At 38.2% G+C, this 20,119-nt stretch overlaps 3 protein-coding genes across 7 annotated transcripts in view; 2 read left to right on the top strand and 1 right to left on the bottom strand.

The window, feature by feature from the left end:
• Positions 1-675: 675 nt before the first annotated feature.
• TAF5 (TATA-box binding protein associated factor 5) lies at positions 676-14,700 on the top strand. Of its 2 annotated transcripts, none has more exons than XR_013161715.1 (11): positions 676-1,254; positions 3,250-3,487; positions 6,478-6,793; positions 7,574-7,737; positions 7,831-7,966; positions 8,131-8,251; positions 8,964-9,093; positions 10,724-10,888; positions 11,657-11,721; positions 11,889-12,066; positions 12,375-12,486. XR_013161715.1 is itself a non-coding variant. In XM_077125910.1 (11 exons), the coding sequence occupies exons 1-11, from the start codon at positions 696-698 to the stop codon at positions 12,590-12,592; spliced, it is 2,403 nt and encodes an 800-aa protein (XP_076982025.1). In that variant the 5' UTR covers positions 676-695; the 3' UTR covers positions 12,593-14,700. The 2 variants fall into 2 exon arrangements, 1 of the variants encoding a protein (XP_076982025.1); XM_077125910.1 differs by having other exon boundaries at positions 11,544-11,721; positions 12,375-14,700.
• ATP5MK (ATP synthase membrane subunit k) lies at positions 13,400-18,923 on the bottom strand. 3 transcript variants are annotated; one of them, XM_077125913.1, is made up of 5 exons: positions 18,730-18,923; positions 18,072-18,202; positions 15,282-15,377; positions 15,094-15,186; positions 13,400-13,497 (listed from the first exon to the last, which is right to left on the bottom strand). In XM_077125913.1, exons 3-4 carry the CDS (start codon positions 15,366-15,368, stop codon positions 15,097-15,099), a joined length of 177 nt encoding a protein of 58 aa, XP_076982028.1. In that variant the 5' UTR covers positions 15,369-15,377; positions 18,072-18,202; positions 18,730-18,923; the 3' UTR covers positions 13,400-13,497; positions 15,094-15,096. The 3 variants fall into 3 exon arrangements, with proteins under 3 accessions (XP_076982028.1, XP_076982029.1, XP_076982027.1); XM_077125914.1 differs by lacking the exons at positions 18,072-18,202; positions 18,730-18,923 and adding exons at positions 16,612-16,681; positions 16,911-17,035; XM_077125912.1 differs by lacking the exon at positions 18,072-18,202 and having other exon boundaries at positions 18,730-18,867.
• Positions 18,773-20,119, top strand: part of PDCD11 (programmed cell death 11) — a 48,160-nt gene continuing 46,813 nt past the window's right edge. The window contains exon 1 of one of the 2 annotated variants that reach the window (XM_077125908.1): positions 18,773-19,057. The gene's annotated coding sequence lies outside the window, so the exon portion shown is untranslated. The remainder of the gene's footprint in view (positions 19,058-20,119) is intronic. The other variant, XM_077125909.1, reaches the window with a different exon arrangement.

Genomic DNA, 20,119 nt, shown 5'->3' on the forward strand with positions numbered 1-20,119 from the left:
CCGTGACACTAATGTATACATCAGAACGTTAATCTGTTATTCACAATGGGGTAAAACTTTTGCAAAAGTAAAAACTGCACACACACACAAAAGTAGCCGCCACCCACATTAAAATAAAAATGTCACCCGTATCTCGGAAGCTTCCCTTTGGCAAATGGCATATGCTTTTTTTGAAAATATAAGTTCCATTTGGGAAGTTGTAGGTTTACAGAAAGACCATTCAGAAAAATACAGAGTTTCCATGCCTCCATTTTGAACATTTTGGCATATGCTTTTGAGTTAAAGACCTGGATTCGAACACTGCAACTTTCACTACTTCTTCTATGACCCTGGCAAGTCATTTAACCTCTTTGGGTCTCTGTTGAACCATTTATAAAGTGGGTCTAATAATACCTCATATGCCTGGTGAATTAAAGGAGTTCATATAATAGAGAAAGTCCATAAAATGCTTGGATATAGCTGGCCTAAAATAAACAGTAACTATTATCAGACAAATTAATAGGCGGCCACCAAAGCACGCTTCCTGCCTTTCCTTCGCTTTGGAAAATTGCTTTTTCCCACTCCTTTTCTCCCTCTTTCTCGCTCCTCCTACTGCCGTAAATTGTCATCCAGAGCTGTCGTGAAATGCTCCTCCCCCTCCTCCATGTGGCGAAAACGCAATCACGCTTGACGGCGCGGGGTGGCTCAGCCGCAAGATGGCGGCGCTGGCGGAGGAGCAGACGGAGGTGGCGGTCAAGCTAGAGCCTGAGGGACCGCCAACGCTGCTACCTCCGCAGGCTGGGAACGGCGCTGGCGAGGGGGGCGGCGGCACCACCAACAACGGCCCCAACGGCGGCGGCGGGAACGTTGCGGCCGCGTCGTCGGCCGGCGGGGATGGCGGGACCCCCAAGCCCGCAGTGGCTGTCTCCGCCGCTACACCGGCGGGGGCGGCCCCGGTGCCCGCCGCTGCTCCGGAGGCCGGCGCTCCCCATGACCGACAGACTCTGCTGGCAGTGCTGCAGTTCCTACGGCAGAGCAACCTCCGCGAGGCCGAAGAAGCGCTGCGCCGCGAGGCCCGGCTCTTAGAGGAGGCAGTGATGGGCTCCGGAGCCCCAGGAGAGGTGGACGGCGCCGGGGCCGAGGTGGCAAGTGCACTTCTCAGCCGGGTCACTGCCTCGGCTCCCGGTCCGACGGCTCCGGACCCCCCCGGCACCGGAGCTTCGGGGGCCGCCGCAGTTTCAGGCTCAGCCTCAGGTTCTGCGGCTCCGGGAAAAGGTGAGTTGCGGAGTCCGGGGGAAGCAGGGCCAGCACGAAGGGGAGCTAGCCGGGAACGCAGGGGCTGGCAGGCCTGCAGCTATGCGGGCTTGTTTTGAATTTCCTGAGCCCGCCTCTAGGGCCACATGCCCGCCCCTTTCTCTGGTGCGCCGGCTGCGCAGTCAAACCCTCTTCCGAACTGTCATTTCCAGCTAGAGGCTGAAGAGAGCTGTTGAGCTGAGGGATGTATGGGGAAGGTGGACTCGAAGTGGCGGGGTCCTTCAGGCTTTTGGTCTCTGTCCTCTCATTTGGGCTCCTAAGCCTTGGGTAGGTCTACATGAACACTAAGTCTTTGTACAGTACCGTATTAGCGGACGAAGGACTTTAACTTACTTCTCACAGTTCTACCGGGAGGTAGATACTACTTCTGTTTTAGAGATGAGAAAACAGATTGAGAAAGATCAAAAGACTAGTTTTGAACCACACAGCCAAGGAGTGGTGGAATATAGTGTAGGCATTGTTTTTTAAGAGTAAGGCTAAGTACCCCCAGTGTTGAAATGTTTGCAGATGCAGATTCCTGATCACCACTTAGACATAGTGAATCACACTTCTAGAGGTGGAGTCTGGGAATCTGCATTTTAAGTAAGTGCTTCCAAGGGATATTGATATATGGCAAGGTTTGCGAACCATTAGTTTAGAAATAGGGATGGAACAGACCTGGCTTCAGATCATGTCTCTGCTGCTTTTACTTGTATGGTGCTGATTAAGTTATTCTTCCTAAGAATAACTTTTCTCTCTTTTAAATGAGTTATTATGAGCATCAGATATATGTGAAAGGATGGCATTGATAGGCTTATACCTTACTAGCCATCCCTCACGTCTGATACCCCCCCTTCTCCCAACAACTGTTGTCACAAAGACCATGCAGTAGAAAACTCGTACATAATATAAAGTCTCAGAGGTAATTATGAGCTGACAAGAAGTGTTTATTGAATTAAATTATCCTGTTACGAGCTTCTAGCCTTATTAATCGATAATTTATGAGACCTAATCTTTGCAATATTGCCAGAAGTGAAGTATGAATACATAACAGTGTGACTCATAAATAGATATGGGTGAAAATGTGAAGAGAAATCTTTTCTGAATAGTGAATTAAGAATTTTGTGAATAAATTATAAGATAGTATGTTGTTGGTTTTCTTACTGTAATCACTCATCTGGAAATCTGATGTATTTTTAGATCATAGTTGGAAACTCAGAGGCCATTAGAGTAACAAAAAAATAACATTCATGCAGTAAAGAGTCTACTTAAAAACTTAAACATTTCCAACAACCAAAAGCTATGATTCAGTTGACAGATGTATCATTTTTGGTATTGCTGTTATAAATAGTGTGCTTTAAATCATGTTTTCTGCCCCGAAATGGTGATTATGGAAATTTGCTTTAAGCATATAAAATAGAGTTAATTATTGTTTGAGATATAAATAAGTTTCCTCTCTTAAAATGCTTAACATTTTAGAAGAGTCAATAGTTGTACACATGTGAGGGTAACATGAAATAGAATATGTTATAGGAAAGTTCAGAGTACTCAGAGAGCTGGAAATGTTACTTCAGGGCATGGCTTCTGAAGTGGTGGTGGTGGTGGGGAGGATAGGTGCCATTTGCACTGAGTCTTTAGAGAAGATTAATATCGTTCTTCGATATACACATATCATCTTCTACAAAATTCAAATTTACAATGAAGTAGCTCCAAGAAAACATTAAAAAATTTTTTGTTATTGATTTCAACATATTACTTTAAGATATGGACAAGCTAAGCATGAGGTTTTGTCCTGGGTGAATGAAATGAAGTGAAATATCCCATTAAAAGACTATAATTGTGTTGGTAAAGAAAGGTTGAGAAGAGAGAGACAAACATATCTAAGAACCGGATAACTCTGGGGCTTAGAAAAACAGCCATAGTCACATGTGTTCATCTGGTCATTTTCTTGAAAGTTGGTTTTTGATTTTTGAACAGTTGCAAGTGTAGCTGTGGAAGACCAGCCGGATGTCAGTGCTGTGCTGTCAGCTTACAACCAACAAGGAGACCCTGCAATGTATGAAGAATACTATAGTGGACTGAAACACTTTATTGAATGTTCCTTGGACTGCCATCGGGCAGAGTTATCCCAACTCTTTTATCCTCTGTTTGTACACATGTATTTGGAACTAGTCTACAATCAACATGAGAATGAAGCAAAATCATTCTTTGAGAAGTATGTGGATTTTGGTATATATTTTATGTAAATATATAACTTGTGTGTGTATATATATGTATGTGTACATATCTGTAACACAAATATATGAATATATGTTATGTATAAGATTGCAACTCACAAAGTATATTGTGAAGGAGAAGTACTTGGTGCTATGAGTGCCTAAAATATGGGTTTGATCTAGTTGGAGAAATCAGAGAAGGTTCCCAGAGGAAGTGATGCTTTAAGGGAAGATCTGAAGATTGGGTAGGAGTTAACCAGATGAAGACAAAGAGTAGAAAAGGCATGTGTAAAAGTTCTGTGGCAGCAAGGGGCATGGTAGGTACAGAGACTGAAATAAGGCCAGTGTGGCTGGATCAGAGAATGGGATGGGCAGGTGGTGTAACAAAACAGAATTGGTTAGGCCCTAGAATAGGGAGGTTCTTGGGCAGTGTTGAGGATCTTTGCTTCTCCTAAAAGCGGTAAGAAGTTGAATTAGGATTCAATTTGAGAGTGATTGAAAAGCTAAATAGTGACTTAATAAGATAAAAGTTTATTCCTCTATTTTATAAAAGTAGACAGTCAGGATTGGTATGGTGGTGTCCTGATTATCAGGGACCCAGGCTTCTACTATCTTGTTGCTCTACCATTCTCATCATGTAGCTTCCACTTAATGGCACAAGATGGCTCTCTGGGTCTAGGCCATCACATCAGCATTCTAGTCAGCATGGAGGGTACACATCCTTCTTGGAAGTTGCATAGACTTCTAATATCCCATCAGTCAAGTGGCCATACTTAGCTACAAGAGAGATGGTAAGTGTGGTCTTTACCTAGATGTCTATATGCCCAGCCAGTATACAGGGATTCTATTACGGAAGAAGAAAGGTAGAATGGATATTTGGGGACAATGAGGTTTACCTGCGACTGAAGTCATTGAAGGATCATGTCATTATTAAATTTGCAGTTCTAAAGGATCTTTCTGCACCATGGAAAAGGGAAGACAATGTAAGTAGACTAATTTTGGAGGTTTTTACAGTAATTCTCAACTGGGGGTGATATTCTTCCTGGGTCCTTTGAAAATATGTGGAGGTATTTTGAGTTGTCGTAATTAGTGAGGAGAGGCATATGGTTTAGGGATATTAAATATTCTCATATGTGCAGGTAATTTCACTTAACAAAGAACTGTCCTGCCCAAAATGTCAATAGCACCCCTGTTAAGAAACATTGGACTGGAATGTGATATTGGAGATGAAGAGAAATAGATTGGTGATACCTAGGAGAGTTGGTGATGGATTGGATATGGGGATGAGGGAGATGGAGGAGTCAGGGATAATTCTAGATTTCTGGTTTCCCCACCTGGACAGGAGTACCTTTCACTAGAAGAGGACCCAATTTGTCAGGTCTTAGAATATTCCTGAGTTCATATTTGAATATGCCCTTTGACTCATCTAAGAGATGTTAAGTAGATAGATGGAAGACTTTGGAGCTTAGAGGTAGGAACTGGAGCCATAAGATAGATGAGACTGTCTAGGAGAGAGTGGGAGATAAGTCCAGTAAGAGGAATATGTCTGAACCTTAAGGAACTCTAACATTTCATGGCTAAGTAGAAGAGATAAAGGAGAAGCCAGAGAATTAGGGAAAAAAACCAAGGGAGTGTTGTAAGAGCCAAAGGAAGGAAAGGAGGCAGTGCTTAACAGTTTGAACAAAAGGTCTTTAGTACAAGTAATAGAATCAGAAGCAAGGACTTGTCAGAAAACACAATTAATAATAATAGAGGAAGGACAGACTTTGAAACTCCTGGCTCCTATGCCATTGCGCTTTTTTATTATACCAGGATGCCTAACAGAAAGTTTATAAAGCAAAATGTTCTGTAGCTAATTATTTTTGAAAAAAAAAATTAAGAAAGGCTGATGATAACAGAATTTCTACTATAGAAGCTGATTTTCTTACAGTACTGACATCAGAGACATTTATACTCTTCTGTCTTATGATATAGCCATCTCCCCACATAGGAAGCTGGAACAGCATAGGCATTTCTCTTTCTGTTGGTCAATCTCAGTCTTGCCAGGACCTCATGCCCAGATGAGGTTATGGGCAGTGACCGATATAAACACTTAGAAGCTGAGGCTTCTAATTTCATTAAAATCATGGACAGAAATGCTTAGTTTATGTATTGATGAGTCATAATAATGTAATACAGGTAACAGTTTATGAATCTATTGGCTATGTGTCTATCAGAGCTAGAACCCTAATGACTTATGTTTAGTTATTGTTTTCTAAATGTTTTTGCATTGATTACTTCTCTGAGTGCCAAATACGTGACCTTTAATTGTACTTTATTAGAAAAATTAAGATTTGTAGAAACAAATGTACATTTAAATATTCTAATTGTCATCAAGGTTGAAGGCTTTATTTAATTGCCTTTGGTAATAATGAATTAAGGAAGTACCCATTGTTTGGCATCAACACTTGTTTGTTAGTGATATTATTAACGTATTGATGTTTAAGGTGTTAAGGATATAAGAACTCATTAGAAATGGTGAGTTTTATAAGAATGCCATATATTGATAATTGTTTAGAGGCTGGATGATAGGTACCTTGAGTTCATTTTACTCTTCTTTACTTTTGTATGTGTTTGAAATTTTCTATAATAAAAGTAAAAAAAAAAAAGGATTTTGAAAAAAACAAAATTTATTAAAGCAAGGGTTCTAACATTTTCAAATGTCTACCATTGTTGATTATCTTCATTTACTTATGTTATTTATTCAAATTCCTCTCTTAAGATGTTTATGAAACATTTCATTAGATACTTAAATTGGTCATTGTCAGAATGAATTCAGAAACTGATTTGGATTCATTTTGAAATGAGTTACTTCTAATCCTACAGTTTAGTCCAGGGTTATTCATACTATTACACTGAAAATATTCTAGGATGGTATATAATATATGGGGGAGAGGCCGATCCCTTAACAATTACATTGAAAAATGACTTTTTAAAATCACTGAAACAGGTTCCATGGAGATCAGGAATGTTATTACCAGGATGACCTACGAGTATTATCTAGTCTTACCAAAAAGGAACACATGAAAGGGAATGAGACCATGTTGGATTTTCGAACAAGTAAATTTGTTCTGCGTATTTCCCGTGACTCGTACCAACTCTTGAAGAGGCATCTTCAGGAGAAACAGAACAATCAGATATGGAACATAGTTCAGGAGCACCTCTACATTGACATCTTTGATGGGATGCCGCGTAGTAAGCAACAGATAGATGCGATGGTGGGAAGTTTGGCAGGAGAGGCTAAACGAGAGGCAAACAAATCAAAGGTATGGGAATAAACCTAAGAACTATATAATGCAGATTATGAAAAACTGTAGCATTTCCATCTACATAATTTACACATTTTTCTTGTAGCTAGTTTGGGAATAATTTTATACTGTATTACTGTGGTGGAAAGACTGAGTTTCATGTTCTAAGGATGAGGTATGTGTTTGTGAGGACTGGGAATTATTGCATTTAACAGAACCCTGACTACAGTGGCTGAAACAAACTCATAAGATGAAGTCCAGAGGAAGGCCCTCCTGATTGGTCTGGAGGATCTACAATGCCATCAAGAACCCTTGGCATTGTTTCTGCTTTAGATTATAATGTTTCTGCTTTAGATTATGATGTTTCTACTTTAGATAATGGTTTTCTTCTTTGGGCTCACAAGATGGTTGTTGCAGCTCTAGTATTGCAACTGTATTCTAGGAAGGAAAACAATATTTTATCAGTAAAACAATATTTTTCTCTAAAACCCTATCAATATATTTGGGTTGGTTAGAATTATATTGTATAATTCTATGTTGGTTAGAATTATATTGTATGACCATTCCTAGCTGCAGGAGACCCTAGGACAGAAGTGATTTAATGTAACATATTGCTGCTCCAACAAAATCAGGGTTCTGTTAAGTAAGGCAAAAGGGAAGAACAGCTATTGGTAGACAACTACAGAATCTACCATATAGTATAAATTATTGTAATTGGGATTCATCCTATCAAGTTGTGAAAAGGGTGTATTTATGAGCAAAAATTAATTAAAAAAATGTTGACTCTTTTGACTTTAGGTATTTTTTGGTTTATTAAAAGAACCAGAAATTGAAGTGCCCTTGGATGATGAGGATGAAGAAGGAGAAAATGAAGAAGGAAAACCTAAAAAGAAGAAGCCCAAAAAAGATAATATTGGATCCAAAAGCAAAAAGCAAGATCCCAATGCTCCACCTCAAAACAGGTGAGGGAAAAAAACCTATAAAATAAGATATATTATAAAGGATTCAAGTTTATTAATAATGAAAGGGTAATTTCCAGTCTGTATCTTTCACAGAATCCCTCTTCCTGAGTTGAAAGATTCAGATAAGTTGGATAAGATAATGAATATGAAAGAAACCACCAAACGAGTGCGCCTTGGTCCAGACTGCTTACCCTCCATCTGTTTCTATACATTCCTCAATGCTTACCAGGTGGGTAAAATAATTGGGCGATATTTGCCTGGAGAGATACATAAAATGGTGATTTATCATTAAAAGAAACTTAAGAGTGTTAATTAAAATATAGTTTTGTTATTTAAACTCTACATATAAATATAATTTAAAGACTGTTTAGTATAAAAATCTTTTATTGGCAGGGCCTCACCGCAGTGGATGTCACTGATGATTCTAGTCTGATTGCTGGAGGCTTCGCCGATTCAACTGTCAGAGTATGGTCTGTGACACCCAAAAAGCTTCGTAGTGTGAAACAAGCAACAGGTAACTGAGATGACCTGTCATGAGTGTAAATATTTTGCTCTTCACTAATCTATACCAGTCTTGATTCTGGGGAATATACATAAGAGATGTGATCTTAGCAGAAATTCACTGGATTTCACTTAACTCAAGATGCTAACATTTATAACAGTGAAAAATGCACTGGCATGGTAGCTGTAACACCAGTCCTGACTAGTGTAGATACATTTCCATTGGCCTCAGTTTTTTCAAGTGTAGATTGAGGGAGATAGGCTAGAAAAGTTCTTAAGGTTAAAAATCTAACTTTTATGAATTTTCAGAAAACTATAAGTAAATAGTGGAAGAATGCTTTCTGTTTTAGCCATAAAAATGGTTAAAAAAAAATCTAAGAAGGTCAGGATTTCATTGTGAAGAAAATTTCCTAGTTTATTATTTTTAATGCATTTAAATAGTTTTTTTTATATTTCGAGTTTTTTTTTGTGTGTGAAACATTGTGGTATAATGAACACACTTAAGTTTTAGTCTTAATTCTAAAACTGATTAGCTATGTGCAGTCTGGCATATTATTAATTGTTCTTAACCTTACTTTCCTCTCCTTTTTTTTTTTTCTTCTCCTTTTCAACTGGGATAAGTATCACCTAATTTAGAGCATTAGAACTGTTCAAGTGTTAGTTCCTCTCCTGAAACTGTTTTGATGGGCATACCTTTAAAATCAGTGTTTTCTGGACCATTTTAGATCTTAGTCTCATCGACAAAGAATCAGATGATGTCTTAGAAAGAATCATGGATGAGAAAACAGCAAGTGAGTTGAAGATTTTGTATGGTCACAGTGGGCCTGTCTATGGAGCCAGCTTCAGTCCGGATAGGTAAAATACAAACAGTAAATATTAAATACTTCTGATTTATGTTGAGATTCTATAAAAGGTAACTACTGGAAACATGCAAATCTAGAAAAAGATCTATTAGTAAAATTTCATGGTTCTTTATCATTCATTATCTTGTAGAAGGTTGCTATTTGCTAATTCATCTTGGGATACCAGTGTACAAAAATAGCAACTTAAATGTAGAGCTGAATTTATGTAATCAAAGTGCCCAGCTTCAGATTTTACTAGTTTTAGAAATTAGTTTTAGTTTTATATAGCTCTCTTATAGTAGTTTAATTGCTTTTTTGGGTTTCTGCCTTGTGTCTTGTGCTACTGCTGTCTTTCATCATCCCCAAATTTAAGACAGATACCTGGTTAGTAGATATTACAGGATAATTAGGTATTAATTGTAGAACGATAGAATTATCGTTGTATAATCAAAAGAACCAAGAGGATACTGAAAAGGGAGTTTGGAACCTACAAATAAGTATTTGCCTATTTTTCCTGACCTCTAATATTCTGTAGGAATCGGGGGAGGGAGGACACTTTGTATTTAAAATGCCATCTGTTTTTTACTTGGATAGGTAATAGCTTTCAGATAAGCAAGGTTTTCATGTTGATGAAACTTTGAGAAATGGGATTTTTTTGTTCTTTGATAAAGCTTAACCAAATGATACATTTTTACTTAAGGGAAACTTCTGATTTCAGTTGAAACCATAATGCTTTCTAAGTAGTGCAACTATTGTATTTATCTCTAAAATAGGTAAAATATTATTAGCATGTCTAGCTTTTGTGGCAAAAAGAAATTTCTTTTTTTAAACTTATATAATTCATATAGGATACGAAAATAGCATTTCTCTTTTAGAGTAAAAAAATTGTTGAGCTTAAGTGATTGCTTTTTAAATTTTTTTTTAAACTTTTTATTTTGAAATAATTTCAAACTTTACAGGTTAGTTGTAAAAATAATACAAAACTAAAACAGACAACTCAAAGATGTCTCCCCTACCCATATACCCAGATGCAACAATTTTTGACATTTTGCCACATTTGCTGCTGTCATTCTCTCAACTATCACTCTATCCATCCATCCATCCCTTTTCTAAACATTTGAGTGTGGGCTGAATATATCATGCTCCTTGAACACTTATTTCCATGTATATTTCCTAAAAACAAGGATATTTACCTATGTAACCACCTTTGGTATGGTTTTCAAGTTCAAGAAATTTAACATTGATATAAACCCTATAGTCTATATTCGAATTTTAAGTGATATATCACATTTCTTTGAAGCCTTTCTCATTTTCCCTTACTTGTTGACAATACCTTTTGTCATTCCCACTTATTATTATTTTTAAGAACTATGTGTTTTTCCCCTGAAAGTTTAGTTTTTTATAATCTCATTCAGTACGTGCCCAGGAGGTTTAGACTGTTAGGGCTAAAAATACTTTCAACTATTTGATAATCTACTACTTATGTATTAATTGTATGGTTTAATCTATGTATTGAATTCTATCTATGAATCAAAAGAGATGCAGCATGTCATTAGCTATTTTTAATAAATTCAGATGGAGAAAATGGGCTGGTAAACACAGTTTATTCTGGGTATCAAATATATCACCTTCTCTTCTCTCAGGAACTACTTGCTTTCTTCTTCAGAGGATGGAACTGTTAGATTGTGGAGTCTTCAAACATTTACTTGCTTAGTGGGATATAAAGGACACAACTATCCAGTATGGGACACACAGTTTTCTCCGTATGGATATTATTTTGTGTCAGGAGGCCATGACCGAGTAGCTCGGTAAGAACACTTGATCTTATGACTGAATCTATTCAATGATCAGAATGTTTTCTCCTTAGAATTACAAACTCCAGTGAAACTCATTTTCATTTCCATTATTTAGGGATCAACTTTTTGAGAATATTATCAGTCAGAATTACATAAGCAAAGGATATTCATTTCTCAATTTTTTTTCACTGCCCCATTACTCAAACTTAGCTTTTAGGGTTCCACATTGGAAAATGAATTTGGGACATGAATATTACTATTTACAGACTGTCCCCAGACAGTCTTCAACAGCTGCATCTTATTTCCCTGTCACCTACTTCAAAGTTTAGAATTAGGTGGCTCAGGTTAGAACCTATGTTGTGGCCAAAACTATGGGAAAATACTCTTCTATGGTTTAGACTGAATTGGGGTGGAAGAGGAAAGAAGGAGGGTACATACAGGGAATTAAAGAATTTAAACATTTTTGTATCAGATAGACTCTTGGTTTTTCTTCTGATTTATCTCATCTCATCATTTCATCTTCTTTCCCTCAGTTATCTAGTGAGGGGGATACCCATTTGGAGCCAGCATTCCACATGGACATGTCCATATTTAGTTTGGATAGATTTTTGGCATTTCATAGTTACTACTAATTAAAATCTTTTGCTTTCAATAACGTCTAAAAAAGGCTCTGGGCTACAGACCACTATCAGCCTTTAAGGATATTTGCTGGCCATCTTGCTGATGTGAATTGTACCAGATTCCATCCAAACTCTAACTATGTTGCTACGGGCTCTGCAGACAGAACTGTGCGACTTTGGGATGTCCTGAATGGGAACTGTGTAAGGATCTTCACTGGACACAAGGTAATTTTCATCTTCATTATTCCAGCATACAAGGTTGCTTTTAACATAAAAATAACAAGCAGTGATACATTTTAAAGATAATATTCATACCACTAAACTTTAAAATTCTATCTTTGTTTTTTAGATATATTTAACTATACTTTTATTTCCATGGACTTCTTTTCTAGGGACCAATTCATTCCTTGACATTTTCTCCCAATGGGAGATTCCTGGCTACAGGAGCAACAGATGGCAGAGTACTCCTTTGGGATATTGGACATGGTTTGATGGTTGGAGAATTAAAAGGCCACACTGATACAGTCTGCTCACTTAGATTTAGTAGAGATGGTGAAATTTTGGCATCAGGTAAATGACTAGAAATGGCTTTGTGATAAAGGGTAATTGGTATAACATTGCAGGTTGACAATTGCAAAATTAAGTCCTGCCATTTTAGGTTTTATTTCTCTTTAGCTGTAATTCCAGAATATATCACGCTAAACGTATATTGACTTTTCTGGTTAATATTTGACTACTTCAAATAGTTAATTTCTTCAAACTATTAACTAAGTTTAGATCTCACTAGAAATAAACAGTAAATACTTAAGTGAACTTGATAAAATGTCAGAATCTAAATGTGATGGATGCTACTAAATGGTTTCCTGACTTCCCCTTAGGTTCAATGGATAATACAATCCGGTTGTGGGATGCTGTCAAAGCATTTGAAGATTTAGAGACTGATGACTTTACCACAGCCACTGGGCATATAAATTTACCTGAGAATTCACAGGAGTTATTGTTGGGAACATATATGACCAAATCAACACCAGTTGTACATCTCCATTTTACTCGAAGAAACTTGGTTCTAGCTGCAGGAGCTTATAGTCCACAATAAATCATCGGTACTAAAGACATTTTGGAAGCTACTGTTTAAGAAAAGGGAGACTAAAAGCAAATACCTCAGTGATTACTATTTAAGCTACAAAGAATGTTTTGTCTATGGATCTGGAAGTATGCTGCTTAGAGAATCTGAACAGGACAGTCCCACGTTTCTATAGCAACCACATTTAACTAATTTCCGTTAGTTGAATAAGAGGTATTATTGTTCATGGAGGGGACATTTATGGTGCTCTGGATTGTGTGGAAACTATGCATTTTCTGTTCAAATGCTATTTTAATTTATTATGTTTGGAAAAAAAATTGATTTCAGTAATTCATCCTGATTCAAGATTCAAACTGAGTTATATAATACCACCTTGAATTTTAGCTGAAGAATTCAAAGAGCATGTATGTTTCTGCTGTAAAAAATGTAGTTACTTTATGGCAGTCAAGTACTATGTTAAATGATCCACTAACTTTTTTTTTAGTCCATGATCAGTGGAATGTATTTAACTGGGTAGGGTGAACTACAGTTCCTAAGTTAAGCTGGACAAAGTACAGCATCTATTGGTTTTTGAGTGCACCTAAACACTCCATAAACCAGGTGAAGAAACTTAGCTTCCATGTTCTACTTCAGCTAAACAGCTACATACAACCTAGTACACTTGAAGTCAGACAGACATTTCAGTTGCTTACCTCCAGTACTGAGCCTTGCTTTTGGAAACTAAAAGATTTAGACCAAGTCACTGCCAGTTTTTTTTGCCTCTGTTTCATTTTGTACAGTTTTTATATTTTTGATATCTTGTAAATAAAGACAACCAGCTTTTCCAGGTTCATAATTTATTGTACAAATTGAATATCACGTGACAAGTTGACAAGCTTCTGTATGTATCAGAACTTGATGAGGTTCAGTTTAAAATCCTATAAACAAAGCAAAAACAATTTAGAAAAAAATGTGTTCAACTCTACTTTTAAGACATTAAGTAATCACTAGGCTAAGACCCTGAAATTTAATGCAAAATTTGTGTAATTACATTTTCATTAGATTCTTAAGACAATTTAACCTAACACTCCACCTTTAACAAAGTAGCTGCCAACAAGTCAATAGCCCAAGTGCACACTACTGGAAATGCCTAATATATGAAGTAACAATTTTAAATAGTAGAAAACAGATATGAATATGCTACTTAACAACTAAGGCACAGTTTCTTTATTTTTAGAGGGAATATTATCACTCTCCAAAGTTAGCAGGCATGTAATATGGAAAACTGGGTAAAATACTACCTGTTTTGTCAAGAATAAGTCACGAGCTAACTGACTTGTAGGATATGTAATCCCATAATATAGTTTTAGAAAAGATTTAAGAGCAGAAGAAAAATATCCTGTCCAAGAAGGCGAGCTACATTACATGAAGAATTCAATTTGGGCTTCTTGCATACCATCTATTGTCAACACAATGGACATTTACTCAAGGATGGGCAAATGGGTGCTGGGGCAACTATTAAGAAAATGAAAATGTAGTCTGGAGATTTAAGGAAAAAGAACTGATGATATAAAAATGCGAAACTAATCAACAAACTAGCAAAAACACAAAAATATTTGTAACTAATATAAAAGGCTAATTATTCTATAAAGAGCTTACACAAGTCATCAAGAGAAAAACCTGTTAAATAAGAGAAATATATGTCAAGAAAAATACAATGGTGAATAAATGGGACAAATGGTACAACTCCACTAATAAGCCAAGAAACAAATTATTTTTACTCATCAAATAGCAAAAATCAGAAATCTGATAATTACTTCACGTTGGGTGAGGGAAAATATACCCTCTCATAGACTGGATGCGCTTCTACCCTTTGGAAAAGCAGTTTAGCTTAAGAGATAGAGATAACATTTATGCTCAAAAGTGTTCACTGTAATGTTATTCACAATAGAACATTTTGAGAGGAGACAGATCTGTCTATGAAATGAACAGTTCATACAGCCATGAACTCATGGATACAAATTATAAAGATAATATATTTGTTATAAGACATATACTTATAGATACATAGTTATTAATATACCAAAATACATAAAAAAAGCTAAACCAAAATGTTAACAAAAACTGTCAGGATGATAGGATCAGGGCAATATTTTTCTCTTTAGTTTTTCTTGTTTGCAATAAATTTTGCACAATGACAAAAGTTGTTTTTTTTGGGGGGGGGGGTGGTGGTGGTGGTGCATGGTCTGGGAATCAAACCTGAGTCTCCTGCATGAAAGGTGAGCATTCTACCACTGAACCACCCATGCACCCTACAAGACTATGGAACTATTTGTTTATTTATTTTTTTTGGGTGCATGGCCCAGGAATCGAACTCAGGTCTCCCGCATGGAAGGTGGGCATTCTAACCACTGAACTACCCATGCACCCAACAGTTTACTTTTATAGTTAGGAGAAAAAAGGGTGATAAAATAAAAAAGACAATCCAAAATCAAAATTGTTAAGTTATAAACTTTAAAATGTCAACTTCTTACCATTTATGTTGCTTTCACAGCTGGAGTTTTTTTAGACTTTAACTTGAAGTATAGGACAATCAAAGCAATGCTTCCATATGTGGCCAGTACACACTGAAAAAGGAAGGAAAAGGTAAACAACAAAGGAGTTGCTGTCACACCTAAATAACTCTAAAATATAACCACTGAAAGGTATCATAAGTACTTACGTTCATTCTACCTGTAAGAGTATAAGAGTTGAAATATTTTTTAATACCAGTGAACTGGAATTGGGCATCTGTTTCTGGACCTGCCATGATTTCAATCTTAAAAAAGAAAGAAAGAAAACAACAATAAATGAGTTTGGATGTATTTAAAAGAAAATAAGGCTTTTAAAATTTATTTTTAATTGAGGCTTGAAAACATTGCATATAAATTTTTATGTGTATTTCACTCAACACAGCAGTAGTAAAAATGGTAGAAAAAGCCTTGCTGACAAAAGAAACTTTTGGATATACTATTTAGTCTTCCTTGGAACCTTACCTTTGTTGCTATTAGACAAACACTCAAAGCAATAGAGTGTAAGTCAAATCACTCAGCAGAGGAAGAGAATCCAGTAATCACCAAGACCACCCTCTGAACCAGTACAGTCTAATGTTTTCGTTCCTGGCTCTATCTACCCTATGAGACACTGCACGTTATATTAATCAGTGTTAGAACTAATTGAGGGTGCATGGGTGGTTTAGTGGTAGAATGCTCGCCTTCCATGTGGGAGAACCAAGTTCAATTGCCAAACGATGCACCACCTCCCCCCGAAAAAATCTAATTGAAAGTTGGAGCTAGTGTTGCTTTTCTGATTTTCTCGTAGAGATAGCCACCAACTAAACAGCTTAACTTGCAACCCCTACTTTTAAAATTCTTTTAAATTTAGAACCTCCATGGGAATGGGAGAAGAGATCATTTAATAAATGTAGTGAAACAAAAGTGCTAGAAGGAAACGTGGGCAAATATTTTAGTCATCTTAGGAAGGAGAAAACCTTTATGGTAATGAGCTGTATTTGTAAGAATGTGGGAAAGACAGGTATTCTTCTCTCTTGCCCATAGTGTACACTGGTAAAACCTTCCTAAAATGCAATTTGGAAATATCCATCCAACTGTAAAGTTAGTTTAGCCTTTCATCTAGGAAGTTCATTTCCACCAACCTCCCCACCCCCAGGAATTACCCTTTAGATATTATGAAGTGAAACAACATGATATGGGTCAAGGATGAACATGGATATACTGTTACACAAAGTAAAAAAAAAAAATGGAAAAAAAATCTAAACGTCCACCCTTAGAATAATACAGGATATACAATAGTTTTCACTGGAAGAAATAAAATGTAAGTAGATCTTTATGTATTTACATGGAAAGATGTCCCCATCTATTGTTAAGTACAGAAAATTGTTTTTGAGCATCATATAATAGAGTACATAAAGATGCACAAAGTGTGTTCACTATACCAGCAGCATACACTCTGAAAACTTATTAGAATGTAAACTCCCAGGCCCTACCCCATACCTCTTGGATCAGAAACTCTTGAGACCCAGCAGTCTATTTTATTAAGCCCTCCAGGTGATTCTGATGCATGCTAAAGTTTGAAAGCCATAAAAAAAAAAATCTCAAAATCACCATGGTAACAGAAACGGAAAACCAAATATATACTAATAACTATATAAAAAAAAATCTGGAAGAATACATAGCAAACTTTTAAGAGGGATTATTTTTATAGTATCTGTGTGTTCTACAAAGGCATGTAGTTCATTTGTAATAAAAAATTGCAGACATATCCAAAAGTCACCAAACAGTGGAAAACTCGCATGTATGACCGCCTATCTACCACGACCGACGCCACGCCGAGTCGATTGGCGATACAGACGAGCCGGTCGAGGTCCGGTCGAGGTCGGTAGGTAGTGGCAGTGGTTCAGCTGGCTCTTGATGAAATGGAAGAGGGAGAGATCTGTGAGGAATAGTTGCTATGGAAACTGGCAATGAAAATGTGACACAAAATGGCCTTAATTCTGAAGTTTCTAGAGAGTTACTGGAGCAGTGAAGGAAAGCCACATTTCCTTGGGGCCTCTCTATTTTAACTTGGCCAGTCCAGCCCAAATAGGACAATCTCCATTAAAAGAAATCTTTGTGATTTAGCTTTTTTTTATATTCACCGTTCTTTTTTACAAAACTTTAAAGACATACCTTTTTCCCTCACTCACCTTCATGATACGTTTTTGAGTTTTTATGGTATGAGGGTTCCCAGAGGAAACATGACAGAAAATAAAGGTTTAACTTTGTCAAATTATTAACTGATAACCCTATTAGCAAATTTCTCCCCACCAACTTATGCCTAACAAAAACGTTTAGGAAGATGTGGTGCCCAATTCAAACAATATTAAGGTGCTTAAAATTCCCCTCTACACAATATGGGAGGAAGACTGATGTCTGCGATATTCTCTGTAAGGTTAATTCTGACAGAAGGGAAGAGCATGATATAGGAACTGAAAATTGGTCCAAGTCCTAAAAGGACGAGGAGTGCTGAGAGGCTGAGATGGAATGCAGTTTTTGTTAGTGAGGAAAACAATGGGAGCAAAGCGTGGAAACACTCTTTGGTCTGTGCTCTTCAGGAAACTGCAGGTTACTTTAGGGCAAAGATCAGGAACCCTTGTGCTAGAACTCCCTTTGTGGAATAATTGAACTGAAATTGCTTTTGATTCAAGCTGAAGTTTAGAAAGACATATTAATAAAGGAGAAATGACTTGACGTTTATAATTGTGTCTTAATATTGTTAAATGGTAGCCTGTGGGAAAGTCAAAGGCGCTGGAGAAGGGCTCTGCTTTGCTTCTAAAAAAGGAAGTAACCACTATGAAATACAATTAATCCTTCCATGCCTCTCTCCACCTGTGAAATGGACATTTCCGATAAATGCCCTTGCTACTTTTTCTGATCCTCGATAATGCTGCACCCCCATCTAACTGGACACCTACCTGGAATGGTGGTATCACGAAGTAAAGGAGGCAAAGACGAGTGAGAGCCGCTCAGGTACCAGAAAAGCCTCTTGTACTTCAAGGAGTTTACAGTTCTCTGTTCTGGCTACCTCTTAGAAAAGGCCTTCCGGCTGATCGGATACAAAATGAAAATCTACGCGTGCCTGGCGAACTGCAGGGCTGGGCCGCACTCACTCTATGACAAAGGCTGCAGAGCAGCTAAAGGAAGCCTGGCTGGCTAGCTTCCTAAGCACAGCTAAGCAGAAACAAACAGCTACGGGCATAGAGAGGAAAAGAGGTTAACTCGACGAGAGGTGGTGTCAGAAACCCGAGTCCTCGTCCAATATTGCGTCATGGGGTGACCTTGGGGGACTCCCTCCGTGACGGGCCTCAGTTTTCTCCAGTGCAATCTACGGGCCTTCGGGGACGGTGGAGGCCTCTGGGAGCTTCTGTCTGCCTCTCCTCGACGCTTCCCAGCCACTGCCCTCCCCCTCAAGGCTTGGCCCTCGATTTCTCTAATCCTTTCTCATTCCCCATCATCCTCTCCCCCGAACAAAAGGCCTGACGGGGTTCCAGGCCCAGAAGCGGTCACATTACAGACCAGCCCCACAAAGCAGAGGCGCGAGGTCTGACTACAGGATTCCCCCGCTACACCCACCTTGCCAAAGCCACAAATTCCGCAGTCCGCGTCCTTCAACGTACACAGTTATCCCTCGGCCCGGCCGGAAGAAACCGCCTCCCGGGCACTCATTCACGCCCTACAGCGAATCGGCCCTCTATGTCGATTGGCTGCGGTTCGAAGGCCCGCCCTTCCGCTTCCTGCCTCTAAATTCCCTCCCCTGCTCTGTAGGATTCAACAGAGCGTCGGAAGTAGGTCGTTGAGCCCGCCCACATTTCGGGAGGCGCAGCCTTAGGTGTGCGTCTGCTGGTCTCCGCGTGTGGGAACTCGGTCTCGGAAGTAGAGAGGTGTAATCGCCGCGGGACTGGTGAGTGAGGGTGCAGACCGGGTGGGAGGAAATCTCGTGGCCTTCAGGTCTGCCAAGGTGGCCAGGCCTCTCAGGTCTCTGCCGTGCACCGCCATGCCTGGCATTTCAGCCGCTTGAGTCCGGCTCGGAGGCCAACTTTGCTCGAGTGGCCGCTATAGCCGTCTGTCTCTGGGAAGCAGCAGTCCCTTCTCTTCCTCCAGCTCGCCTTAATTCTCTCTAAAGTTTCCATTTTCCCTTGTCTGAAGGGTCAGATTCCCACAATACTGTACACATCTACATTTCCCTGTTTCTAAGATGCGTACACCCATTCCTCCATATCCTATACCCCTTTTCGGTTGTCATCTCCTCTACAGTCTTAGGCACTGTTAGATTCTTATTTCTAAGTGTGTCTCTCCAAATTAACTTCTCCTTTCTTCCTCATTTATACGTTCTTATGGTTTTTCTTCTATACTGTAATAGAATCCTTCTAGTTGACTCATCTGCTTTTAGTACTCAGTTCAGTCTGTAGCCTCCAGTATATACATATTAACCGTTTATTTTGAAATATTTTCAAACTAACAGGAATTAGAAAAATAATACAAACCCCTTAAAAAGAACTCCAGCATACCCTTACTTCCCCTCCAGATACTCAGATCCACCAATTTTAACATTTTCCCACATTTTCTATTTTATTCGACCTATCCATCCATCCTTATATTATCAGTCCCTTTTCTGAACACTTGATTGTAGGTTGTATACATTGTGCTCCTTAACACTTAATACTTGTGTAATCAACTCCTAAGAACAAGGTGCAGTTATCAAGTTCAGAAATTTAACATTCCAGTTCTTTCATATGCCTCAATAATGTTCACTTGAGCCTCTTCTCCTTCACCTCAGGATCATGTATTGTTTTAACTGTCGTCGTCTCTTTAGTTCTTGGGTTTTTTTTTGTTGTTGTTGTGAAATCATATATACAATATAAACTTTCCCATTTCAACCACCCCCAGTTTTACTATTCGGTGGGGTTAATCACATTCACAATGTTGAAGTACTCACTCTCATCACCTCCCATTACTAAAACTT

The sequence above is a fragment of the Tamandua tetradactyla genome, chromosome 13, assembly GCF_023851605.1.
Source record: "Tamandua tetradactyla isolate mTamTet1 chromosome 13, mTamTet1.pri, whole genome shotgun sequence".
Taxonomy (NCBI): Eukaryota; Metazoa; Chordata; class Mammalia; order Pilosa; family Myrmecophagidae; genus Tamandua; species Tamandua tetradactyla.